Genomic DNA, 23,341 nt, shown 5'->3' with positions numbered 1-23,341 from the left:
GAGGTTGCAACGGCTTTGAGTTCCTGCCTATCTGTCATCACTGGAATAACCGTTGGGCGGGAGAGAGCCGGAATTCAAGCAATTTGGGGCTGTACAACGGACTGCTGCGCATGGACTCGGCCAATGCAGTCTTTGATGCAGCTAGGGCCTCCCTGAGTCGACTGAGCCAATACTGAGGCCCGCGCTATGACGCTTAAATCGCGCCCTGGAAATAGTTATGCAGCATCCTAGACAAAGTGATACGATTTGACAAGGCACCGGCCCCGGGTTGCAGTTTCCCAGATGCCCTAAAGATCCAAGCCCAGAGCAATTCCCCGGAGTAGCTTGCTAGATGTCCTCCACAAGAACATCAACACCAAGGCACCCCTGGTGCATAGAAATGGATTCCCCTTTGCTCATGGCAATATGTTTACGGATGACCCGGCGCTGGCCGAGTCCAAGTTCAGCAGCCAGTTTGCGTACCGGATGAGTCTCTGAGGGAGGAGCTCGGGCGCATTCAGACGGGGAATAGAAAGCGGAGGGAAACAATGCAATAATCAGGATTTTGGCGTTCCACGGGCGGACGCAATGTGCTTGTGGTATCAAGCGCTGACGACCTAGCTCCATGCTGGTGATCTTTACTCTGTAGCCTGTGTCAATGTCAATGGTGAAACTTGTCTGACATTGCTAGCTGAAGAGAGGAGAAGCTACCAGACAGGAGCCCTCTTGCCAGCTATCCAGCATCTCTCTCTATAGGGTTCGACTTGCGATTATCAACATTCTAGCCCAGATAATCACCCGGATTTTCCCAGACTTTCCCCGAAACAATGGCGCGCCCAACCATCTGTTCCTTGACATTACCGCACCATATTGATTCCCTAGAGGCAACCGTCAGGCTGCTGACTCAATACCAGGACAATGACTACTACGCGTACGAACGCGAGAGGACATGGTACATTGGGATTGGGCAGCGGGCAGCACTGCAAATCGATTCTACGGGCAAGCAGGTCACCATCTACCGAGGCAGAGACGACCGCCACAGCACAAGTATCGTTGACCGACCGCTGTCTGATATTGCGAGGAAATTCGTCGCCGAGTACTCTCATAGTGATGGCGACGGACTGATTTTTGGGTACGCGGGCTACGACTACGCTGCGCATCTAAGAGGGGAGGCTTACCTCCCTGGACAGTGGCCTCTTCTCTCCTTGATGGTTCCAATTTCTGTGGTTACTATTGGCGAAACAAATATTGCAGTAACAAGCCATGACACGCTGAAAGCCCAAGATATCTGTCAATTCCTGCGCAGCAGTGCCTTCCGCGAGAAGCAGAACCAACACTATACACTTGCCTCCTCCTCTCCCCTATCCATTAATCTTGAAGAGAATGCCGACGAATTTCTCAGTCAGATACGCACCGCATTAGCTCGGGTTAATTCAGGAAAATACAGCAAGGTGATCCCCTCGCGCATCGTCACCATCAATGGCGGCCATGTCAATATGCCCTTATCCCTACTCCACGGCCGACGATCAAACAATCCCGCGCGAACATTCTGCTTCAGTCACGCAGGGTACCAGTCTACGGGCTTCAGCCCCGAGGTAGTCGCTCAGGTCAAGGGCACAAAAATCATTACCGATGCGGTAGCGGGCACAAGGAGCTGCAGTGGTACACCGGCGGAAGTTACGCGGCTGCAGCAGGATTTACTCAATGACCATAAGGAGATCTACGAGCATACCCTAACGGTTAAGGGAGCACTGGAGAAATTAGGTCAAATATGCGAGCCTGGATCAACGCGCGTGGAGGTCCTCGCTTCCGTTGTGTCGAGAGGCAGTGTACAGCATCTATATTCGCGCGTCGTGGGGGATCTCTGCTCTACAAAGGATGCATGGGATGCTCTCCCTGCCCTATCGCCTGCGATTACGGGGTCTGGAATCCCGAAGCGTGTCTCTCTGGAGGAGTTGAGGGCGTTAGAGCCACACCCGCGCGAGCTGTATATGGGTTCTGTCCTGCTGATCCAGGGCAACGACCCCATTGACGCGGCGAATGCCATTCGGGCAGTCTTTCAGGATGGAACGAGGACATGGTTGCAAGCTGGAGCTGGGATTGTTGCGCATTCGAACCCCGAGCGGGAGTTGGCAGAGACTACGGAGAAACTGGCGAGTGTGCAGCCTTATGTTGTTGGCCAGGACACCTTACTGCAGTAATAAAGATGATCCTCCATGGATAATCAATATATCAGCCCCGCTGTAAGCTAGAGCTTGTACCTGGTCTGCTCCTGCGTACGGGGCAATATGGTGACGACCCAGTCTCCCGTCAACCCCGACAATAGATCAAATCCATCCTATACGTAGACTGTCGTATTCCAATGCGGACGGTACCTGCCGAAAATAAAACCGCCCAAGCATCTGCATACATCGACATCAGAAACGAGTAGCCGGCAGGTCTTGATGGTTTCAACTGAGGGGTTGGGATGAGTTGTCCTGTATTGCTTTTTCCTTGCCTGCCACATAGGCATACGAGGCCTTTACAAAACCCTGATTGTCTTAACCAATACCAAAGAGCTCCCTAGGGTTCGGAGCGTCATGAATACTTGTCTTAATAATGTCTTGTCTACTAAAAAGTTCTTGCAGAATGTTTAAAAGCCAGGTCTGGCTAGCATCCTTCTTATCTTTGTTGACGGTGATCAAGGCGGCCATTAGCGAGAACGAAGCTCTTTTGCAGCATCTAGGTCAAGCAGCGCATGCAGTTCGTCAGCAGGAATATACTAGCAAGGTCTTGGAAGGGTTAACAGAGATAAGAAGCACCCTGCAGACCACCAATGAATTTATGGTTTGAAAACCATGTGAAGCCAGTGTGGGGAACGCGACGTTTGATTTCCAAAGCAACGAGAGGCGTAGGGAGTGCTTTGCAGACACAAGGGTCGGGCTGATCGAGGATATCACAGCATGGGTGGATGATCCAGAGGGAGCACCGATCTTCTTGCTGGATGGGGAGGCAGGGACTGGCAAGTTGGCCATTGCACGCACCGTGGCCAGAAAGATGAATGAGAGGAAGATCCTCGGCGCGTTGTTCTTCTTCAATAGAGATGATGCTGACTGCAGAAACCCAAGGAATCTCTTTCCTACCCTTGCAATGCAACTCAAGGACAAAGTACATCCATATAAGAAAGCGCTCTACGACTCCATTCAGACAAACCAGTCTCTAGACAGCCGCGCCATAAGTGAACAGTTCAAGATTCTTTTCCTGGATCCATTGAGGACAACTCAATCTCCGTCGCGACAGAAACTGACGTTTGTCATTGTTATTGATGCGTTGGATGAATACGAGAACGAGAATAACAAAATCAGCGTTATCGTCGAACAACTACCAAAGATTCAGCGAGAGAAGATTGGTGTGAATCTGCGCTTCTTCGTGACCGGCAGACCAGATATTTAAGTTCAAGAAGGATTTCGCCATGTTGAACTTTCCGAGCACAAAGACGTGCAACTGCTTCAGATCCCCTCAGAACTAACCAAACACGATATACCCCTGATTCTAGGTGGCTGTCCTCCGTGGACCATCGGGTACGGTACCTGGGTAGGTAGGCAGACAGTTCTTAAGTAGATATAGGGTACGTAGACTCCCAGCCCTCGGCCACCGTCATATCTCAGACCATGTACCAAGCTGTCAACGAAACCTCGAATCCAGGCGTAACGTCCTTGTTACCACCCTGACAGCGCGTTACATGTCTTTTAAGAGAGGTGAGTCCGAGGCTGTAGGGTATGTACGCCAGAGTGGGAGAGTGGAAGGTTTCGGCCGTAGTTACCGTAACCATTCAGCGAATGGCTCGTCGGAATCTTGAGGCTACGTGAATAGCCCAACCCGCTCCCTGCTGTTCAGCAAGGGTCCTCCGGCATAGCATGCCTCCGAACCGCATACTGAAACAAAGCAGGTCGAGTCTTTGGGTGCTCGAAGGAGTAGCCATCAACCATCGACTCAGGTGCAGAAATGCTACCGAAACTCTGATTCTGACTATGAGAAGTCGATGTGGTATTCTGATGTCCCTTTGTTTTGTGTTGCTTCGACGATCTGATACGGTCCCAGAGTGATACAACCTTGTCCACTTTGAGGGCGAGGAGAATGAATGGGATGGAGACGCATGCTGATGCTCCGACTTCGAGATCTTGGTTAGCTAGTTCTGATTAAAGGACAGTTGAATAAATGAAGAAGCTGCTCACATATAATCGGAAATATCCACCAGCCTTGATACACGACGTCTTCACCTTGATGGGGAAACTCCGCCACGTTGAGAGCAAAAAGAGAGGTGAGGAAGGAGAGCGGTAGCTTTGAAAAGTCAGTTCTGCTTCAGGAATGGAGTTAGGACGGCCTGGTACTAACAAAGACAATAGTGACAATGGTAAACACCATGACGATGTTTCCCTGCTTCGCGGTGTCATTGGCCTGCTGGCGCCCGAATTCGGCTTCTTTGATACTGGCTTGCTTCTGACGCAGGTCTAGAAGTGTATGGATTGCATCTTGGACTCTGCCTGCTTCGACTAGCATATCCTGTAGTTCTTGGAATACCAAGGTAGGAGTGCAAAGGTGGGTATACTGAAATCCAGTGAATCTATCCAGGTCTTCCGTCTGGAAGTACTGTTTCCAGACATCCTCTTGGGCCTTGACGAGTGTTTGGAGGATAATGAGTTCATCGCAGATGTCTTTGATCTCGGTGAGAAGCTTCGCCTCTTCGGATATAACATGATAGGGGTTACGGGGCATGTCCTTGATAAAAGCCCGGTCTTTGCGAGGCTGCTTAATCTTGCTCTCCGTCTCGAGAGAGTCCAGAAAGCCCTTGAACAATCCAGCTTCTGTATCTGCCTAAGACAATGGAGTCAGAAAATTCTAGTTCGAAAACTGACCCAAGTGACTTACCACGTTCCTGATCGACTCTCGAAATATCTCGAGTGTGCTTTTCTTTTCGTGCCGTTTCGTTTCAGAGGAATAGACTGGAATGTTTCGCTGAGCGAAACGGTCGGTTGCCACACCTAGAATCAGTTCGATCATGGCATTGATGCTTGTCGGCCGTCGATGGCGGCCTTTGCTCTCGTTGGACATGAGGAAATCACGAATGCCAGCACTCAGTACGTCTTCAGACTGACCGTGTGGCTGCGTCGTACTGGTGATCACCGTTTCTGCGCACGTTAGACCAGAAACCATAGGCAAGGGAAATCCTTACCATCATCCACAGTCCATAACCAGAGTTGATCGACTGTTAGGATCTTTTTGGGTGTCTGGGAAAACCCCGAATGAGCCTTATGAGATGCATCCTTTTCTGCCAATTTGACCTTTGGGTATGCATGTTTTTCTCCAGTCAGTTTTCGCTCGATGTACCGTGATACCACTTGATCGTCATCTCGGTCATGTGTGTAATCTAGCGTGGCATAGAAGTATTGATCCAGGGTCATTGGTTCATGGAACCTTGCATGCCCAATCTGAGTCTGTGTTATGAGGGCCTCATCCTGAAGATGCCCTAGAGTCAAGTATGGCACCTGCTATGTTAGCAATGATACGAGAATGCATAGCAGTACTTACATAGAGTGCTAGTCTTTTTCGTCCTCTCGGAACCTTGTCGACATCATCATTCTTATCTGGTCCAAGGTCTTTGTTATTGTCGCTCTCCTCGAACTCTTGCTATAAGAAGACAATGTTATCTCTTGTCCCTTTGCCATGCGGATCGCTTGAGTGAGACGTACCATGCACTGCGGCTTCATATACATTTTGCTTCCACCCGCCGCTACAGCAACACAACTCTTATTAAAAAAGGTGATCAACGGACGGTGCGTCCTCAAGGTTCTGCCTGCATCGATGGAGATGACAGTGACTAGATCCTGGAGAGAAATGAGTATCGGCATAACGAAATGCTGGGCCTTCGTACCTCCAATAATTGTACCTATATAACTTTTGTCAACGAACAATCCTCGTAACGGCAGCTGTTCTGTGTCATAAAAACTTACATGATTAGCTGGAACATGCAGCCAGCGAAATTGTAAGTTCCCCAAGGTAGTTTGACCTTGGCCTTTATTGATGGCTTGATCGGTGGCTTCCTCGAGTCTTGAATTCGAACTGTAACCCTTGAGTAGCAGTTCCTTTTTCAGAGACCTGAGTGCACGACGGTCATTTTGGGTCGCCTCCTGCATTACTCTTTTTGGGCCATTCTGAGGGCTATATATGATCTTCTTGATGTCGCGCTTTACGTAGTGGAGGTCAATATTGCGTTGTTTCGAATAGAAGTCGACCAGTGTTAAATGAAGGTTCTGGGAACCGTTCAAGTCCGGGGATAGCTCTGGATGTCGTAGAGAACGATCATTCTGTGTTACAGATGCATGCTCAGTAATCTGGGGAGGATTGTGAAGGAGGTCTGTCATCATTAGAGCGAGTTCATCGGCTCTCTCCTGCAGTATGGCGTGAGCAAGGTCTATTTCCTCGCTGTCAAAGTGCGCTCCATTTGATAAAAGCCACCAGGCGACTGCCACTTGGCTGTGACGCAGTGCTAAATGAAGAACAGTCCAAGTATCCGACATGTTCTTGGGCTTTTCAAACCAGGTCGTCAATATCAGGCGCAGGAGAACTTCATTCCCTGGGACTTCCAACCTCGCGGCCAATTCGACAATTTGCTCTGCTCTCTCCGGGTCTTGCTTGATGAAGTTTGGTCTTTTTTTCACGAAACCTATCAGTTCGGGCCAGAAGAGTTTGGTGGCAATGTGGTGTCCACCTGCCACGGCAAGGGATAGCGGTGACTCTTCACTGTCATTTTGCTGGATGATGGCGAAAGTGATCTCGTCCAGATTGCCAGAGAGCCTATCCAGGAGAATAGTCACTGCATCGAGATGGCCGTTAGATGCTGCCATGTGCAAAGCAGTTGTACCATTCCTTGTAGTGCCGTGAGGATCCATCTGTGTAAGGAGATATTGGATGAGATCACAATGCCCATATTGGGCTGCGACATGTAGGCAATTTATTCCTCCTCTAAACAGCGGAATGTCACCACTGCAGCTGTGCTCAAGACCCTTGCGGACCACCGCAATTTGGTTGTTGGCCAGAGCCCAATACATGACAGGGCCGAAGAAGATGTTCTGCTGACCATGACCGTTCATCATAAACGTATTGACCACGTCGAGTACGTGTTTCATCTCTTCATCGCTCGTCAGACGAGCGCTGGAGCCCACTCCATCCTGGGGGTAGTAATGGTGAGAACTCAGAATCTCTAACACAATCTCCTCGTGCTTCTTGGTTGCTGCAATTTGCAAAGCAGTATCTCCCGCTTGTGTGCAGATGGTAGGGTCAATTCGGATGTCCTTTAGCAGATGCTTCACGGCCGCTACGCGGTTTTCGAAGCAACAGATATGCAAAGCAGACCAGCCGCGAGGATCTGTTCGCAATAGTCCAGGACGAACTTGAAGCATGGGACGAAGTGGCTCTAGGTTTGATGCGCAACATGCGTCATAAAATGAAGTTACCCCCCTACTGTTGGACCTACAGATGTCTGCCCCTTGACCGATGAGAAATTCAACAACTTTCTCGTGCCCCTCTAAGCAGGCACTGTGTAGAGATGTATTTCCATACTTGTCACTGCTATTGATGTCTGCTCCTTTTGCCAGAAGCAGCCTGGCAATATCGACATGTCCTGCGCAGCAACCCCTGTGCAAAGATGTCGCTTGATCAATACCATTTTTTTCGTCAATTTCTGCACCATGGTCTAGAAGCAGTTCAGCAACTTTGGCATGTCCATTACCACATGCTAAATGCAAGGCAGTGTTTTTGTTGCCATTTCGCCTTGCTATATTCATCTTGCGCTCCAGAAGTAGGCTCACAACATCCAGATGTCCATAGAACGACGCCAGATGGAGAGCAGTTTCTTGGTATTTATTGCATGTGTTTAGGCTTGCATTATATTTCAAGAGAAGACGAACAAGCTGTTCATGGCCATCACCACAAGCCAGCTGGAGAGGGGTGTTTTTGGTTTCGTTGCTCGAGTCCACATCGGCTCCGGCTTCCAGAAGCTTCAGAGCAATATCTGCATGTCCCTTGGCCGATGCGTAATGCAGTGGCGTGTTGCCTCTCATGTTGTGAGTGTCCACGGGGGCACCATTTTCCAGCAGAACATTTACGACCTCCGTGTGGCCGATGAAAGTCGCCGTGTGAAGAGCGGTATCGCCATCGGAATTTGTGATATTGAGGTCAACCCCGTGGGTCAAACATATGCGAATCAAGTGTGCGTGACCCAACTTTGCGGCCAAATGAAAGGGTGTTTGGCTGAAGCGATTCGGGATTGTAAGATTCTCTCTTCCGTATGACAGAAGCTTGCGAAAGACATCCCCAGCTCCCATAATAGCGGCAAGATGGACAGGTGTACCAAACTCACTCATTTGTAGCTGAAGGTTCGCGTTGTTTTTCATGAGGACTTCAACACAGCCAGGTTTGTTTTGCTCGGCTGCCGCATGCAGAGCAGTACCACCTTTCGTTGACTGATGATTAACATCGGCACCTGCACGCAATAGTACCTTGACAATGTCTTCCTGGCCAGCTCCAGCAATTGCAAGTTCGAGCGGAGGGCTACCTCCATCATCCACGATTTTGACATTGGCGTTGTGCTCTAAAAGGAGCTCACAGACTTTAGCATGGTTGAAAGATGCGGCAAGATGCAGTGCCGTTCTGCCTTTCTGCATCTGAATGTTGATCAAGGGCGCAGCACCTCGGTCAAGCAGTATGCTCAGGGTCTCAAGACGGCCATCACGGGCAGCATGGTGCAGGACCGTAGAGCCAGCGGGTGTGCGGAGCGTTAAATCTGGTTTTCGGCCCAATATCATTCGGATTGACTTAGGACTTCCGATTGCCGCCGCAAGGGTCAATGGGGGAATATTTGTTGCAGAGAAACCATCCTGCGTAGGGGTATCGTAATCGAGCTTGACTGACAGAGCGCCCGGAATAGCAAGTATCTCCTTGATCACGCCGATTTGGTTATTTTTGAGTGCTTGTGGGAATCGCGATTTGATGAATAGAATGTCTTCCTCTGTGGGTACAGCGACTGAGGATTCGAGGCTCATTTTGGTTGAAAGCTACTGCTTTTCATTATTAGCTCTGGAAATAAGAATGCAAAGGAGATAATACCCAAAGAAAATAGAAAGTCCAGCCTGACTTTGATGAAATGGAGAGGAAAGAGACAATCGCAGAAGGCCAAGCGAAAGAACAGGAAAAGCGCAACACGTGCCAAGGAAGCTACCAAGTGAGATCTTGCTTTCTAGCCGCCTCAAGTTCCCAAGATTAATGTTCTCAAGCACTGCTATCTTACTGGCTAAAGTGCTAGTTTCATGATATGCACGCCAAAGGCTGAAAGTTATGCCCAGCCTTGCACAGCCTCGCCTAGTTAAGACCCCTCATAATTGCTTTTCCGTCGCCGGAAGAGACTTCAATCCTATGCTTAGTCTTTAGTAACAGCGACAGATAGCTGCGTCCATGATTATCTGGATGAGCCTCAGCATCAATTTCGTCAGTGGCGTGCAGAGAAAAGGGTCAAAGACACGGCAAGGAAAGGGTGTTATACAGGTGTCTGTACATGTTTGCTAGCAAGGTAGTCGATCCTTCGAGTTCCAGTGCCCGAGGCTTCTGTTGATCCCAATAAGAAAAGCCTGGACAGTCTGCTTCCAGCCTCAACCCGGAGTATGTCCTGCTTAGGAGCAATAACCTGATACTTCGAGGGAACTCTGCTTGGCAAAGCCTTATGTGGCCTTGCTAGGGGGGGCTAATACCCAATTCAGATCTATGTACCGCTCCGCCGATACTCCGCCGAGATCTACATAGCACAATATCTACAGGTTTATCCCCTCCTATACAACATGGACAAAAGATCAACAACACCAATTACAACCGTGATTTCAACCATTGGAAGACGAAACTGCGGCAGCAACAATTAGGCCTCCCTCTATATATCTCTTTTCTGCATCATCAGCTGAACTGAGCGGACCTTTCCCGCCGAGGCTATAGCTGGCTAGGTATGTAGTAGATTGAGTCCTCTAACAAGTGGCAGCACCAGTACAAACAGCCGGTTCTGCTCCGCCGAGGGTCCGATGGCAGCATCCTTGATTCTCTATAAATCAGGTGTTTCAAGCTCACGGGTACGAGGTTCACACCCCACGCGTCGGCGGAGGTGGTGGAGGTTGTAGACGGGGGGTAAAGGGTATATAAATACTGGCAATATCACGTAGGAACAGACATAGCTCTGCTTTACCTTATCCTGATTGAACCTTGAGATTCAACAAAGTTAAACAATACTATTTACACCAAGATAAACAAACAATATCTCCCCCCCCCCCCCCCCGTCGTTGATACTATACTATACCATCCTACCCTATACCATCAACCATCCAACCCAACCCACCCCAATTCAAAACAATGGCCACAATAATCCGCAAAATCTTCCACCGCAAACGCAAACCCCCCCTCGCCTGTTCCGAAATTCCCCTCGAAGAACTCGACTCCCACGTCCACACAGACGCCTGCTTCCTCCCCGTGGAACCGCTCACCGTAGCCGAAATCTTCCAAAGCCAGGGGTGCAAAGCATGCATCAAGAACGTCCCACGCATCCACGAGGCCGGCGTTAACCCTAATATTGCGCTTTTAACGTTCAATGTCACTTATTTTGATAAGGCGGAGTGGAGTGATACTTTTGCCGCTAAGAGTTGGGATGCGAGGCAACGCGGGTATGTGGTGAGGTGGGGGAGAAAGAGTGTTTTTACGCCCGAAGTGGTTGTGGATGGGGTTGTTGATGGGACTGGGACGAACGAAGGTGAAACAACGGGGTTAATTGAGCAAGCTCGGACTATCAGGCGCGAAAGAGGGTGGAATATTCTGCTTGACGCGAACGATACGGAGCTAAGGATTGATAGTGATCGGGCTGAGAGTCCCGTGCACGAAATCCTGGTTATATTCTACGACCCCGCGGTGCAGAATGTTAAGATTGGGAAGGGGGTGACGAAGGGGAAGAAATTGGCTCATCGGAATGTTGTCAAGCGCATTGTTAAGGCGGGTGTTTGGGAGGGTGGGAATTTAACGCTGCCGTTGCCGGATGTTCCTGAGGCGAGGGGGCAGGGGTGGGCGGCGCTGCTGATTGTTCAGGAGCCGCAGGGGGGTCCGATTGTTGCGGCTCATACTTTGTAGGTAGTTGGGTTAGGATTGTAGGGGAGTTGGGGTTGGAGATAGAGGGGTGTTTATGTAGTCTTGGATTTTGTGATTTGTTGGTATTCAATTGTTCATCGTTCATAATTTGACTTAAACTGAAAGCATGTATCCGCCCCATACTTCATCATCTGTAAACTGGCTTGGTGGATTCCCTGCAAATAATGCATTGAAAAAGGTAGAGTCAACTCCTTGAAAAGCCCAGTCGTTGGCGCTCGCCATGAGGTCCGGCATTTCCGTGTCATATTGGCAGTAGCTGCTTTGGTAGCTGTCCGGCTGACTTGGTGGGAACGGGGAGTGTCCGAGTGGTACTTGAATCTGGTCGTTAGGGCTGACCTGTTGTATGTAACTGCCGTATGACGAGGGCTGATATTGGATCAAAGGAGGGGGTGAAGATGATACGGAGGCTGATGGCGACTCGAGCTTAATGGTTCCAAAGTATGGGATCTGCAGGTGGTGGACATTCTCGTCATTGGTGTCATCATACCCGTCAACACTGCTGCTGCTGTATGTCTGACCTCCCTTGGCGCATTCAGTTTCTAGGTCCAGTAGTTTCCTTATCAGAGCGGCAGTCTCTCTGGATAGCTCGTCATTGTTCAACGCGTTGAGCTCGTTCATCGTCTCTAGTGCTGATTCAATCAATGCTCGATCACCCAGTCGCTGGTGCGTCAGCATCATCGCACACTCTTGCTTGTGACTGTGGCTATCCAAGTAAGCGAGTAGGAGCGCTAGAGCGGCAGTGAATGCGCAAAAGTCGACAGGGCGACAGCAGAGGACGGTCTTGACGGTTGAGCGAAAGGCAATCCAGCGATTCAATACTTCTCTGCCGGCATAGATGCAAGTGGTCTTGCTGTAGACGTATCGGTCATCGCTTGCATCTCGTAGGAGATACGGTAGGTGCAGCACAGTCAAAAGGTTATAGTGGACAATTTGCAATTGAGCGCTGATAATCCTAACCAAGACGTCTTTGCTTGTTGTGCTTTGACTGAGATCCAGCGGAGCCCACCACTTTGCGGGCATGTCGCTGGCCAGTTGGTTCAATTCGCGATCAATCGCAGTAGTCATCGCAAGGTCATCGTAGTGGCGCTGTTGGCTTCTTTCAACCATTCGTTCCAGGATTTCCGTCTGTTTTCTCTCGAACCAGTCCGCGCTGCTCCCTTGCGTTGCCATCGAACTTGGTGTAGCCATAGCCCGCGGAGTTGCGCTGGGCATCCCAAGGAGCAAGGAGAGGAATTTCTCAAGATACGTGATGCGAGACCAGGCCACTGAACCGGAAACGTTTGTCGACCGGTCATATCGTTTCAATCGCTCATAAGGAACCCCGCGGTGCAAGCCCATGAATTGAGCGACTGTCGAGGCACGGCGGAGCGAGACCAGAGCACGTCGAAGATTGCCCGAGTTTATGAGGTAAACTGACTGGTACAGTAGACACTCGACACCCTCGATTGAGTCGAGCAGCTCCTCATGACATGTTACCATATTCGAAGCAAGGTTGAAGTACGACCACATAGCGTCCGGTAGACTCTTTCCCAGTTTGAGAACGCCTCCATTCAGCGAGGGATCAAGCCTCTGTATGCAGAGTGCTAGTTGAAGCAACTTTCTCGCGAGAAGAACTGGATGAGCCGAGGCGGGAGGAAGAGTCGTCAGTGTGGTGATAGATTGCAGGTTATCGCCGTAGTGGTTGACGATGCCCTGGACAAAGACGATCGCCATTCCAGTTCCGATGAGCAAGCTGGCGTCTTCTTGAGAAGGTAGCCCAGCATGCAACGCGTTGTTCATGTCGTAATACTCAAAATGAGCGAAACCGTGGTCTGTCACTTGCAGCTTTGGCAGACATTGTACCTGATCGATTAGCCACGGCAGTACCACAGGGCCAATGGAACTTACATGTCCCGAGGCATCAGAGTGGTTTTCAAGCGCACTACCATCGTCCAAACTCCCTTCACTCCTGGGAAGTTCATCCTGCATCATACCTCCCTCCCTATATAAAGGCGACCGACTCCCACTACTCCTTCCCTCGCCGTTCCGCTGCCCATTTGCACCTCCATTCCCATTCCGAGCCGTCGGCGAAATGTCTTTTGTAATTGTATCCAGTATAATCTCCGCCCTCTTCAACCGCTCAACAATCGTCTGTTCCCCACCCATGTCCATTAGCGGGACATCGACAAACTGCTGCCCGAAGCAGGGCATTCCGCGACGTTGACACGCAACGCATGATGCGTCTGTAGGTCGGTCGTAGAAGCAGCGTGTTTTGCGGCGTTTACCTAGATCATTTCATTTGTTTTTAGTGACGATGTCGCTGCAGGTAGGTAGAAGGATTGAGGCTGGAATTGATTGGTAAGCTTACACTCTGCACAGCTGCGCGTTCCCTTGCGGAGGGCGCGACGGGGGAGGGGTGTCTCTGGGAGTTCTGCCATTGTTTGTCGGTTAGAAAGTCGATGAAGTTAGAAGGAAGAAGAGGAAGAAAGTACAGCAGAATATAAATAGATGAAAGGTTCAAGGTGTGACGATCTCATTCTTCGTATCCATAAGGCTGAGGGCTGAGATGGTGCCAGAGCTGACAGGACATAAGCAGTTAGCTTGCGAGCTTAAAGACGGGACCCCCGTATCAGAATGCGACAGTCCCAACTGCACGCGCGGACATTTGTCTCCAAACAGCTTGTGCTGTTGTGGCTGTGTTCAGTCCCCGTTGTAGGGGGCTTGCTTGAGTGGTTGTGTTCAGTCCAATCATGGTGCAGGGCAACGTAGGGTGTCGGCGCATCAAGCCCGATTAGGATCAATAGGGGTCTGGGTCCGGAGTTTTAGCCTGGGGGTCGGTCCAGGGTTTAGATTCAGGGTCTTGGTGTTCTAGGCTCTAGCCTTGATAGGTCCAGACACGCGAGATAAGTCTATTTGTATAGAGTCGTGGCCTTGGGAGACTGATAACTAACGCCAAGTCTGGTTGCTACCTGGCTGATTGGTTATGGAAACTCAAGTATTCGTAGATGATCATCATATTGAACGGCTCATTAACTGGTTCATGAACATGATATGCCTTGGCAAGTAGTACGAGTATGCGTAACGAATTATTTATCCACCATTAGTCGTCCTTTTATGTTTACCGTCCGAGACGAATGACACCAGCCGCCATCAGCTTCTGGATCTGCAACCGCACTTGGTTGTTCTTCATGTGCTCTTGCAGGGCAGCGGGGTCGCCCTTGGCTTGCTGCAGGATACTCTGCATGACGGGGTCTTGCAGAATGGACATGATCTACTACAGTTAGCAATGATTCGTTGGAAAAAGGGTTACGGTCATACCTCGGGGTCGCGCTGGATGCGCTCCATGGTTTCTTGCTCACTCTCACCGGCGCGAGCGCTGAACTGGGCATCCAGGACCTTCTGTTGTTGCTGCTCGAGCTCGCGAGCGTGGGAACCGTCATCGTGCTCTGCGGCGTCGCTGCATGTGTCAATGGCGCGGCTGTACTCCTTCATAGCCACAAGGGCTTGCGACTTGCGGATATAAGCACGGAAAAACTTCGGGTCGCGGGCAATAGCCTCGTCGCAGTCCTGGACAGCCTGGGGGAAGGCCATCAGCTTGATAAGAGCAGCGGCACGGTTGCTGTATCCACGGGGGTCATCAGGGGCACGCTTCGTCATCTCGGTAAAGGCATCGACGGCAGCGGGCCAGTTAGCCTCCTGGAACATCTTCTGACCGAGCTCACGGGACTTCTCAGCCTCTTCGGTGTCCACGTAGGCCTCCTTCTTGGCCTTGTCTCTGGCCTTCTCGGCGTTGCGGAGCTTGGTCAGAGCGTCAGGGGTTCGGTGCTCGGTGAGAGACTTGTTGTAGTTATCAATAGCCTTGTCGAGGTCTCCTTGCCTCTCGTACGCAGTACCGATTCTTGTGAAAGCCTTGGCAATGAGCTTGAAGTCCGCACGCACCTCACGACCCTCCTCAATGGCCCGCTGGCATGTCTCGATAGCACCTTGGAGATCGCCCTTCTCAAACTTGGCCGCACCAAGGTTGTTAAGATATGTAACGTCCTTGTTTAGCTCCCAAGCCTTGGTGTAGTGCTCAATAGCCTCGTCGAACTGCTTCTTCTTGTAGAAATCGTTTCCAATCTTCTTCTCGGCATCGCCAGCCTCCTGGGCCTTCTTCTTAGCGATTGCCTCCTCATCCTCGGGCTCCGGCTCAGGTTCAGGCTCGGGCGCCTTCTTCGGGGCGGATGGGCGGGTGTCGGGCATAGGGACATCCTCCTCAGCCTCGGCGGCACCGGAAGGACCAGCCTCTGGGGGAGCACCAAAGCTCATATCAATACCAAGCAGCACACTCATAACCTGCAGGAAGCGGGGATCCCTCATCTCCTCTCCGATGCTGTTCGGGTTCTGCTGCAGTTTCTGGAGCTTAGCCATGAATTGGCCGTCGGCGAGAAGGCTGGAGGTCTTGGGGTTGCTGGCAAGTTTCTGGATAAGCTGGGGGTCGTTGAAGATGTTGCCGAGTCCGCCGCTGGGGTCAGCACCGTCGCCGGTGGCTTCGGCGTTGATGGCACGCTTCACGGCCTCGAAACCGCTCTTGGCCTGCGTATTGCCGGGCTCGAGATTGATGGCCTCTTCGTATGCATCGTGGGCGGAAACTACAGGTATTAGTATGTAAGCCTCGATGAGTAATGTGGCTATACTCACGGAGGTCTCCGAGTCCACGAGCGGCGGCACCCTTCCGCTGGTGGCCCTTGGACCAGTCGGGCTTGATCTCAATGGCCTTTTCGGCATCGGTGAGGGCTTGTTCGTATTTTTGCTGGGCGGCGTAGACGGCGGAGCGGTTGGAGTAGAGGACATGGTTGTTCGAGTCGAGTTCGATGGCCTGGGTGAACTTGTCGCTGGTCGATATTAGCTGCTGCTCCTCACTCCTCACTCCTCACGAGCGGGGTATGGTATACTTACATGGCGGTCGCGTAGTCCTTAGCAGAGAAGGCCTTGTTGCCCTCGGCCTTAAGAGCGTCAGCCATGGTGTGGAAGAAGTGTAGTTATGAGAGGTAAATGTAAGCTGTAAGAGAGGGAAGACTGATGGGAACAAGGCAGGCGCCGACGCAGCTAATATTGAGGAACCTCTGAGCTTCTGGAAATTTCCGAGAGTCCAGACTTGCGGCCTGAACTGTAAGGCATGAACCAACATGAGCTCCACACGCTAAACTCTTTATGAGTCAAACGTTGGCACTAGTCCTGATCTGGGTTCTCCGCCAAAAAACATCTTTCTGCCCTCACCACCATTACTTTCAGTACTCACTCTTTGCGCATTTTCTCTGACAGTCAAATTCACAATATTCAGCCATCGCTTGATACTCTCAATGGACATCTGAACATGAAATCCTACCAACCCTTGCGGTGACCGACACAACACTCTCCAACTCCAACTGCATCTCCATCCCATCTCCGAACATGACCTCCGCGGGGTCTGGCAGCTCAATCGCTGCGCTCGCCTCTAAACTCTACGACGCCTGCCTGAGCAACTTCTCCAGCGACCACCTCTTCGTCCAACAAGAACTTCTTGGTCTCGACATCATCCCCAAAAATGACCTCGCTCTCCTCCTTCAATGCACACAGTCGCTCGTCGACCAGAAGCTGCTGCGGCTTCTGCAGAAGAATGACCGGCTTGCATGGAAGATTATTCCGCGCGAGGATGCTGAGAAGTATGCTTTCTCCTTCATCTATGTATGGGTAATATATTGACTTGTATAGACTCCAGAACCTCTCCCCCGACGAATCCCTCGTCTACAATGTAATCCACTCCATGGGCCGCAGCGGCATCTGGGTCCGCGCAATTCAACAGCGTACAAACCTTCATAAATCGATTCTCGACCGGTGCCTAAAGTCCCTCGAGGGCAAGAACTACATCAAATCACTACACAATGTCAAATTTCCCAGCCGCAAGATGTACATGCTTGCCGGGCTAGCCCCAAGCGAAGACGTCACAGGCGGAGCATGGTTCACGGACGGTGTACTAGACGAGAACTTCATCGGTGTTGTCTCCGGCTTCCTCGAATTCACAGTTGCGCGGAAAAGCTGGTACGAGGTTTCGGCTGGTGATAAGAGTCGGGCGAAGCGGTTAAAGGCAGCTGATGGAACGAAGAAGGAAACTGGCGCTGGGTCCAAGGAAAAGGAATACCTCCCCTACCCAGCCGGATATTCGGGCTACCCCACCGTCGCAGCCCTCACAGCAGCCGTTAATTCAAGCGGCATAACCCCCGTCCGATTGGGCGAAGAATCCGTAACGCAGCTCCTCGAAATGCTCTGCTACGACAACAAACTCGTCGCGCTAAACAACGGCGAAGTCTACAAATCTATCAAGAACCCCGAACAAGTCAAAGCGCGACAGCAATCGCAGGCCCGCAAAACGGATGAAGAAACAGCCGCTGATAATGACCGGCTTGTCTCGAATGGTATGACGGAGGTCCCGTGTGGCCATTGCCCGGTTTTTAATCTTTGTGTTCCTGGGGGGGCTGTTAGTCCTGAGAATTGCGAGTATTTTGAGACGTGGATTCATGAGAAGGGGCCGTTGTCTTTCTAGCCTTCCCTCACAGTTGGTGAGACTGGATTTGGCTAGTCCGGTTAGGATTGGTGGATGGGAACTGGAGGATCCAAAAATGGTTTAAATGAGCATAGCGATGGCGTTGCATTTGATTTTAATTTGGGACAGGGTTATTTATGTCCTTGACTTATGGTCTGTCATCGCACTAAGATAGATATGTGGGAATACGCAGTTACAGTTAACTACGTATCGGAAAATATGGAACTATATCAACACATACTGCTTCAGTAGTGCATGGTTGCATTGTAGAGGATATCATAACTCATAATCAAACAACAGGTATAACCCGACCCAATCCAACCCAATCCAACCCACCTAACGCCCTAATACTCCATATAATAATCAATAACATCTACTCCGCCCCCTTCGCAGCCAAACAATCAGGACAATACCACTTCCCAACAGGCTCCCTCGTCAATCCCACACACTTCCAATGGAACCACTCGAACTTGCAATCATCATTATCGCAAGCAACCATATCACCATGACTCACAGTCCGACACGTACAATAAACCTTGCTATCCTCATTACCCTCGTCCTCGTCATCATCGTCTAGATGTGTATCGCCGTTCTCGGAGTCTGATAGTTCGGCGCTCGAAAGCATCGAGTCGTCTTCGTCGTCGTCGTTGCCGAAGGGTGATTTTTTGAGGCTCGCTTTGAGGCGGCTGGTGCTTGAGGAGCGCTTGGTGGATTTGACGTTGAGGGATTTGAGTTTCTTGAGTTGTTGGTGGGGCGCGACTTTCTTGGTTAGGGCCTTTTTGATAATTCCGCCTGTCCGTGGCCCGGCGCTGCCGGCGCGACTAGATCCTGGTGTTCCGGCTTTGGGGGTACCAGGACCGAGAGACGACTGTCGGAGGTTTGAGGATGCGGCGGGGAGAGTGCCCAGTGAGGCGTTTAGGCGGCGGCGTTTGGAGTCGACTGCGCCGGCGGAGGACTCGCGCTGGCGTTGTTGGAAGTGTGCGGCAGCTGAGGCGGGTGTTGCGGGGGCGGAAGAGCGCGCGGCGTTTTGGGAGTTCAGTGCGGAGGTGGAGTGGGAGCGGTTGAGGGAGAGGTTGAGGCGTTGCGTTGCGCCTAGGGGGTTGGCGTTGCCGGAGGATGCGGTTAGAGGGGAGGAGTAGGATTGTGAGTCTGTGGAGGAATCGGGAAAGAAGATCTTGGGCGGGTCGCGGTATTGGTCTTTATTGTTGAAGAGAGAGGGAATGGGAGGATCATTCGAGAGGACGCCATCGTTTTGTAGATCGCGGATCTTGACGTCGAGTTTCTTTATTTGTCGGTCGAGCAGGATGCATGCCTTTTCGCTGAGCTGAATCTTCTCGTCTTGTATTTGACTTGACCGGTCGAGGTTCTGCAATATAGCCTTCGAGTATGCTTCTTCCTTGGGGTGAGAGACAAGGCTTCCCTGAAGTCTGATGTGTTTCTGTATGCTTGCGTCGCGCGAGTTGATGGTGGCGCGACACTCTTGCATGATCTTGTCCTTCGCCTGTATTTCTTCCATCAAGTGGTTGATCTCCGCGGGGATGTTCGCGACATCGTGCACGAACTGCTCGAGTACCGAAGCGCAATCCTCTTGGCCGTGTGCCATCTTCGTAGTCCTTGTGGCCCTGTCGGTTCGTGTGAATCTACGTCACTTGCTTCTCAGTGTAGTCGCGACAGCGGTGAAGTGAGAAGCGAGATGGAAAACTCGCAACAGGCGTTTGGGCGATGGCTGAATGTTGGATGGTTGATCTGGTCCGCGGAATGTCTAAAGATTCCCTGGCGGAGGAACAGTTGTTCCGCTGTGGTGGAACTATTGTACAACGCACGTGCCACGTCAAGGTTTCAGGCTGCATCTAGCGGCTGAGGGTAAAACATATATAGTGGTCACTATTCTTAGGAAAATGCTAAACTCAAGCTTCATCTCTGTACACAACTCCTCATATCATCATAACGCCTTTTAACTCATACACCAATCACAACTGCGACCCCATAATAGGCGGCGCTCTATCCTGGAATCCGCCATTTGGGTGGATGATAACCTTTGTGTACCCATCAATGCGCTTATCGAACTTGTGGTATGCAGTCTCCGCGTCGTCGATACTAATCTCATGTGAAACGACGAAGCTTGGTCGTGCTTTGCCGGCGATGATCAGGTCGCGCAGTTGGCGGTTGTAGGCTTTTACATTGCATTGGCCGGTGCCAATTGTGAGGCCCTGTAGACAAGCTGTTAGTGACGTGATGGTTTGTCTTGGGGAGAATCATATTTACCTTCTCGAAGAGCTTGCCGAAGCTGAGACTGATCATTCCGTTGGCGGCAGCTGCGTCTCCAGCGCCGGGATCGCTGTATCACTTCACGTTAGCCACCATGTTCCCCGTCAGGTAGGTTTAGGTGTCGGAACGTACCTTGGCACATAGAGTCCAGGGATACCAAGTCCTCCACAAGCCCTGGTAACCTTGATCATGTTCTCCAACACAATGTTAGGGACCTCAGTGGAGTTGTCCTTCCCAACAGCCTGGTATCCGACAGCATCAATCGACCGATCGACCATCTCTCCGCCATTGAGGCTAATGATCTGCTCAACCGTATCACCCTTTGTAAAGTCGACAGCAATAGCACCGATCTTCTCAGCGGCGCGCAGGCGCTCGGCGACGCGGTCGACGACGAACACTCGGGATGCGCCGCGGAGCTGTGCTGAGTAGGCGGCCATTAGACCGACGGGGCCGGCACCGAAGACAGCGACGGTGTCACCAGGTTGGAAGCCAGAAATCTCGACTCCGTGCCAGCCTGTGGGAAAGATGTCTATTGGATGGTTAGGTAGGTGTCCCGCTGAATAGTAGGTATGAGAACGTACCTGCGAGAAGGATGAAGTCGGCTTCGTTCTCCGTTCCAGGTGGTAGCTTGAGGGCGTTGAAGTCTGCGTATGGGACTCGGAGGTACTGTGCTTGGCCTGCGAGCTATTAGCATCGACACCGAGTTTTGGTAAGTGGTGAGTATACCTCCGCGGTAGGGGCCCATAGCAACATATCCTGTAACTGTCAGCGACGGACCAAATGCTCGACTCATTTTGTAGACGAACCGTAAGCGCCACCAGCAAAGCCGGGGTTGACTCCAGTACAGAAAGCAGTCTTTCCGTCCTCGCAGTTCCGGCACCGTCCATCAGCAACGTTGAACGGCATGACCACGCGGTCTCCCTTCTTGAGCAGTGTGACTCCCTCTCCGAGCTCCTCGACGATACCTAGGTTCTCGTGGCCTGGGGTCGTTAGTATACTGGGAGTGTGGAAGCATGGAAATGGTAAACCTACCGAATGTGATCCCTGCCTCTGCTGCGGTTCTGCCTTCGTACATGCTGGATGGAATAAGTATGTTGGCGCATCGCCTGTAACACGACAAACTCACTGCAAGTCCGAGCCACAAATGGCTGCCTGAGGACTGTTAGTTACTGCGAAACTTGCAAGATCAAAAGCAAACATACACTGGTGACCTTGACAATAATATCGTCGGGATGCTCCAACCGGGGCATCTGAACCTCCTGGACCTTCACGTCGAAAGGTCCAACGTAGTTCAAAGCTTTCATAGTTCGTGACGCCATTGCGATTGCTGTAATGAGAATATCTCTTGAAAAGAAAAGCCACCTTTCCCCTCAAGCAGTGGAAGACAGCTGTAGCTTTAAATGAAGGCGTGCGGGGTGCGGAGTTGATCGGGGAAAATTGACATTCTCGGCGACTGGGGAGGACATTCTCCCCGCAGGGTATTGGCATTCCGAGAAAGGAAAGATACTGGAAATGGAAATCGATACGCCTGCAGGTAGTGCCAGGGGTCTTGTCAAGATTCTTCTGGGTCCGGATGATCAGGGCAGTGGGGGTGATGGCGGGTCCGCGGGGGAGAGCGCGGGGAGAATTACTTGTTAGCACTATGGCGTCAATCGGAATCGTGAATCCGATCAATACAGTAACTTTCCCCTTAGAAATGGCCTACTTATACTTATCTTTGAGAACTCGCAAGTCGCGACCCCTGTGCTTCTCAGCAAATAACTTTTCACATTGCAATCATGGTTGTCCTCTCGCGTTTCAGAACTCTCTGGGGTCTTGAGCCCGGTCCCCAACAGTCCGAGTGGAAGAAGAAGTTTGTGGAGCTCAAGGCTCACGGATATGGTTTGTTAAACCTTCTAGAGGCCTACAAAGGACACTGGCTAATAAATTGAAGCCGGAGTCGAGGTTGATCTTACTGGCCAGACTCCCGAAGACCTTCAGCTTCTGCGCAAGAATTGCGACGAGATTGGCTTGGAGACCAGTGCTCTGTCAGTAGCCGGTTCGATTCATGGGGACATCTAACGAACATTTGACTAACAAGCGCAGTATCTTCTCATCCTGGCCCTCTTATATCGGACAACGCCCTCGCGGACTGACCTCAGACGACCACGCCGAGTTCTTTCGTTCGCAGCTTAGACTCGCCAACATAATTAAGCCAGTCAAGGTGAACGCGCAGTCAGGAGCGTACGTTCTCGGAACCCTCTCCAAATATAACTCAGTCACTAATGCCGTGCTAGTGACCACTTCAGCTGGGACGACTCCGTTGCCTTTTACAAGAAGGCCCTTCAAGTTGAAAAGGAAGAAGACTTCGATGGGCGAGTGTGCCACGAGACTCACCGCAACCGATCGCTCTTCACACCGTATGCCGCGGACTATATCCTGAAGAGAGTGCCAGAGTATGTTCCTATCCGGGTTTCATACAGTATCTCGCTGACTGAATAGGCTTACAATCACTGCCGACATCTCACACTGGGTTGTTGCATGCGAGCGGCTGCTCGACATCAATGAGGAGGACCAAGAAATTCTTGACCGCGTCATTCCTCACGTAAGTGCTATATGACCCGGTCCGGATGCACTTTTTCTGACCGTTTAGGTCGGCCACATCCACACTCGCATAGGAACGACGCAAGCCTCTCAGTGCCCCGAGCCGCTGAACCCAATCTTCAACGCGGAACGGGAATTCTTCGATAAGCTCTGGGTCCGGATTGTCCAGCACAAGAACAAGACCGATCCCAATGGCCGCCTTATTTTCGTTCCGGAATATGGGTGAGCGAACCAAGCTTACCCTCTATAGCCAGATATTAACGAGATGTAGTCCGTTCCCATACCATCCCTTCAACAGTGCACAGAGCCATGGAGACCTAGCAGACGACGAGGGAGCGCGTCTGGAGGCGCTTTTCAAGAAGGCTCTTGGCCAGTAGTGAGATCATAATAGATATAGAAACAAAAAGACGGATAAAAGAACTCTGGGTTATCTTGTCCCCCATCTTCAGATCAGTGTAGAGTAAACAGACCCCCACTCGGGAAGAAAGGCTCGGCTTTTGCCCGGCGCTCCTGCCGATGTCGCACCTCGCAGTACCTCCGAGCCATACCACCACTCAACAACAGCACGAAGAACATGTAGATTGGTGAATGAAATATATTGCGTGATCATGCGAATGAAACCAACGGAGTATTATTTCCTCACCAGCTATACCAGGCAAAATATCCCCATGACGTCGCTCTGATGCCCCTCCATATCACATGCAAACTGTGCAAACCTACCCGTTTCGGAAGTCATCCCCGCGGCTCAAATAACTTCATGCT

General features: G+C 51.1%; 11 protein-coding genes across 11 annotated transcripts; 6 read left to right on the top strand and 5 right to left on the bottom strand.

The window, feature by feature from the left end:
* Window positions 1-695: 695 nt before the first annotated feature.
* On the top strand, window positions 696-2,488 carry BDV14DRAFT_211223 (putative salicylate synthetase). Its single transcript, XM_073776046.1, has one exon. The coding sequence runs from the start codon at window positions 807-809 to the stop codon at window positions 2,178-2,180; it is 1,374 nt and encodes a 457-aa protein (XP_073624228.1). The 5' UTR covers window positions 696-806; the 3' UTR covers window positions 2,181-2,488.
* A 527-nt stretch (window positions 2,489-3,015) lies between these two features.
* On the top strand, window positions 3,016-3,411 carry BDV14DRAFT_203974 (uncharacterized protein; the record flags this gene model as incomplete). Its single annotated transcript, XM_073774409.1, has 1 exon — window positions 3,016-3,411. One exon carries the CDS (start codon window positions 3,016-3,018, stop codon window positions 3,409-3,411), a length of 396 nt encoding a protein of 131 aa, XP_073624227.1.
* A 220-nt stretch (window positions 3,412-3,631) lies between these two features.
* Window positions 3,632-5,858, bottom strand: BDV14DRAFT_128581 (uncharacterized protein). Its single transcript, XM_073766043.1, has 7 exons — window positions 5,709-5,858; window positions 5,548-5,646; window positions 5,192-5,504; window positions 4,888-5,147; window positions 4,354-4,833; window positions 4,194-4,299; window positions 3,632-4,129 (listed from the first exon to the last, which is right to left on the bottom strand). Exons 1-7 carry the CDS (start codon window positions 5,730-5,732, stop codon window positions 3,852-3,854), a joined length of 1,560 nt encoding a protein of 519 aa, XP_073624226.1. The 5' UTR covers window positions 5,733-5,858; the 3' UTR covers window positions 3,632-3,851.
* Window positions 5,859-7,008: 1,150 nt separating this feature from the next.
* On the top strand, window positions 7,009-8,520 carry BDV14DRAFT_180983 (uncharacterized protein). Its single transcript, XM_073769988.1, has one exon. The coding sequence runs from the start codon at window positions 7,664-7,666 to the stop codon at window positions 8,141-8,143; it is 480 nt and encodes a 159-aa protein (XP_073624225.1). The 5' UTR covers window positions 7,009-7,663; the 3' UTR covers window positions 8,144-8,520.
* Window positions 8,521-10,404: 1,884 nt separating this feature from the next.
* BDV14DRAFT_203972 (thioredoxin-like protein) lies at window positions 10,405-11,169 on the top strand (the record flags this gene model as incomplete). The annotated part of the gene is made up of 1 exon (XM_073774408.1): window positions 10,405-11,169. One exon carries the CDS (start codon window positions 10,405-10,407, stop codon window positions 11,167-11,169), a length of 765 nt encoding a protein of 254 aa, XP_073624224.1.
* A 59-nt stretch (window positions 11,170-11,228) lies between these two features.
* BDV14DRAFT_180981 (uncharacterized protein) lies at window positions 11,229-13,768 on the bottom strand. The gene is made up of 2 exons (XM_073769987.1): window positions 13,535-13,768; window positions 11,229-13,451 (listed from the first exon to the last, which is right to left on the bottom strand). Exons 1-2 carry the CDS (start codon window positions 13,602-13,604, stop codon window positions 11,281-11,283), a joined length of 2,241 nt encoding a protein of 746 aa, XP_073624223.1. The 5' UTR covers window positions 13,605-13,768; the 3' UTR covers window positions 11,229-11,280.
* Window positions 13,769-13,992: 224 nt separating this feature from the next.
* On the bottom strand, window positions 13,993-16,248 carry sti1 (Hsp90 cochaperone STI1). The gene is made up of 4 exons (XM_073769986.1): window positions 16,105-16,248; window positions 15,847-16,040; window positions 14,485-15,797; window positions 13,993-14,437 (listed from the first exon to the last, which is right to left on the bottom strand). Exons 1-4 carry the CDS (start codon window positions 16,167-16,169, stop codon window positions 14,285-14,287), a joined length of 1,725 nt encoding a protein of 574 aa, XP_073624222.1. The 5' UTR covers window positions 16,170-16,248; the 3' UTR covers window positions 13,993-14,284.
* Window positions 16,249-16,444: 196 nt separating this feature from the next.
* BDV14DRAFT_180975 (RPC34 RNA polymerase subunit family protein) lies at window positions 16,445-17,965 on the top strand. Its single transcript, XM_073769985.1, has 2 exons — window positions 16,445-16,850; window positions 16,900-17,965. The coding sequence occupies exons 1-2, from the start codon at window positions 16,600-16,602 to the stop codon at window positions 17,726-17,728; spliced, it is 1,080 nt and encodes a 359-aa protein (XP_073624221.1). The 5' UTR covers window positions 16,445-16,599; the 3' UTR covers window positions 17,729-17,965.
* On the bottom strand, window positions 17,952-19,536 carry BDV14DRAFT_180973 (putative PHD finger domain protein). Its single transcript, XM_073769984.1, has one exon. The coding sequence runs from the start codon at window positions 19,329-19,331 to the stop codon at window positions 18,102-18,104; it is 1,230 nt and encodes a 409-aa protein (XP_073624220.1). The 5' UTR covers window positions 19,332-19,536; the 3' UTR covers window positions 17,952-18,101.
* A 123-nt stretch (window positions 19,537-19,659) lies between these two features.
* Window positions 19,660-21,548, bottom strand: BDV14DRAFT_211217 (glutathione-independent formaldehyde dehydrogenase). Its single transcript, XM_073776045.1, has 9 exons — window positions 21,199-21,548; window positions 21,123-21,148; window positions 21,029-21,072; window positions 20,803-20,976; window positions 20,723-20,752; window positions 20,578-20,673; window positions 20,129-20,525; window positions 19,994-20,066; window positions 19,660-19,938 (listed from the first exon to the last, which is right to left on the bottom strand). Exons 1-9 carry the CDS (start codon window positions 21,313-21,315, stop codon window positions 19,699-19,701), a joined length of 1,197 nt encoding a protein of 398 aa, XP_073624219.1. The 5' UTR covers window positions 21,316-21,548; the 3' UTR covers window positions 19,660-19,698.
* Window positions 21,549-21,774: 226 nt separating this feature from the next.
* BDV14DRAFT_192412 (sugar phosphate isomerase/epimerase family protein) lies at window positions 21,775-22,956 on the top strand (the record flags this gene model as incomplete). The annotated part of the gene is made up of 7 exons (XM_073771636.1): window positions 21,775-21,877; window positions 21,930-22,023; window positions 22,082-22,219; window positions 22,273-22,431; window positions 22,478-22,580; window positions 22,629-22,801; window positions 22,851-22,956. 7 exons carry the CDS (start codon window positions 21,775-21,777, stop codon window positions 22,954-22,956), a joined length of 876 nt encoding a protein of 291 aa, XP_073624218.1.
* Window positions 22,957-23,341: the final 385 nt, after the last annotated feature.

This window comes from Aspergillus stella-maris (assembly GCF_047715825.1).
Source record: "Aspergillus stella-maris strain CBS 113639 unplaced genomic scaffold BDV14scaffold_67, whole genome shotgun sequence".
NCBI classification, from domain to species: domain Eukaryota; kingdom Fungi; phylum Ascomycota; class Eurotiomycetes; order Eurotiales; family Aspergillaceae; genus Aspergillus; species Aspergillus stella-maris.
The sequence above is the reverse complement of the archived record's forward strand: the minus strand, read 5'-3'. Positions and strand labels throughout refer to the sequence as shown.

Coding starts and splice junctions, on each gene's coding strand:
- BDV14DRAFT_211223 (XM_073776046.1), top strand. CDS start 807: ATGGCGCGCCCAACCATCTGTTCCTTGACATTACCGCACCATATTGAT.
- BDV14DRAFT_128581 (XM_073766043.1), bottom strand. CDS start 5,732: ATGTATATGAAGCCGCAGTGCATG. Junction 5,505..5,547: donor GAAAAAGACTAGCACTCTAT/GTAAGTACTGCT, acceptor CTAACATAGCAG/GTGCCATACTTGACTCTAGG. Junction 4,834..4,887: donor GAGAGTCGATCAGGAACGTG/GTAAGTCACTTG, acceptor CCATTGTCTTAG/GCAGATACAGAAGCTGGATT.
- BDV14DRAFT_180983 (XM_073769988.1), top strand. CDS start 7,664: ATGTCGCTTGATCAATACCATTTTTTTCGTCAATTTCTGCACCATGGT.
- BDV14DRAFT_180981 (XM_073769987.1), bottom strand. CDS start 13,604: ATGGCAGAACTCCCAGAGACACCCCTCCCCCGTCGCGCCCTCCGCAAG. Junction 13,452..13,534: donor AACGCGCAGCTGTGCAGAGT/GTAAGCTTACCA, acceptor GAAATGATCTAG/GTAAACGCCGCAAAACACGC.
- sti1 (XM_073769986.1), bottom strand. CDS start 16,169: ATGGCTGACGCTCTTAAGGCCGAGGGCAACAAGGCCTTCTCTGCTAAG. Junction 15,798..15,846: donor TCGTGGACTCGGAGACCTCC/GTGAGTATAGCC, acceptor TAATACCTGTAG/TTTCCGCCCACGATGCATAC. Junction 14,438..14,484: donor GCATCCAGCGCGACCCCGAG/GTATGACCGTAA, acceptor TAACTGTAGTAG/ATCATGTCCATTCTGCAAGA.
- BDV14DRAFT_180975 (XM_073769985.1), top strand. CDS start 16,600: ATGACCTCCGCGGGGTCTGGCAGCTCAATCGCTGCGCTCGCCTCTAAA. Junction 16,851..16,899: donor CCGCGCGAGGATGCTGAGAA/GTATGCTTTCTC, acceptor TGACTTGTATAG/ACTCCAGAACCTCTCCCCCG.
- BDV14DRAFT_180973 (XM_073769984.1), bottom strand. CDS start 19,331: ATGGCACACGGCCAAGAGGATTGCGCTTCGGTACTCGAGCAGTTCGTG.
- BDV14DRAFT_211217 (XM_073776045.1), bottom strand. CDS start 21,315: ATGGCGTCACGAACTATGAAAGCTTTGAACTACGTTGGACCTTTCGAC. Junction 21,073..21,122: donor ATTTGTGGCTCGGACTTGCA/GTGAGTTTGTCG, acceptor TATTCCATCCAG/CATGTACGAAGGCAGAACCG. Junction 20,526..20,577: donor CGACTTCATCCTTCTCGCAG/GTACGTTCTCAT, acceptor ACCATCCAATAG/ACATCTTTCCCACAGGCTGG.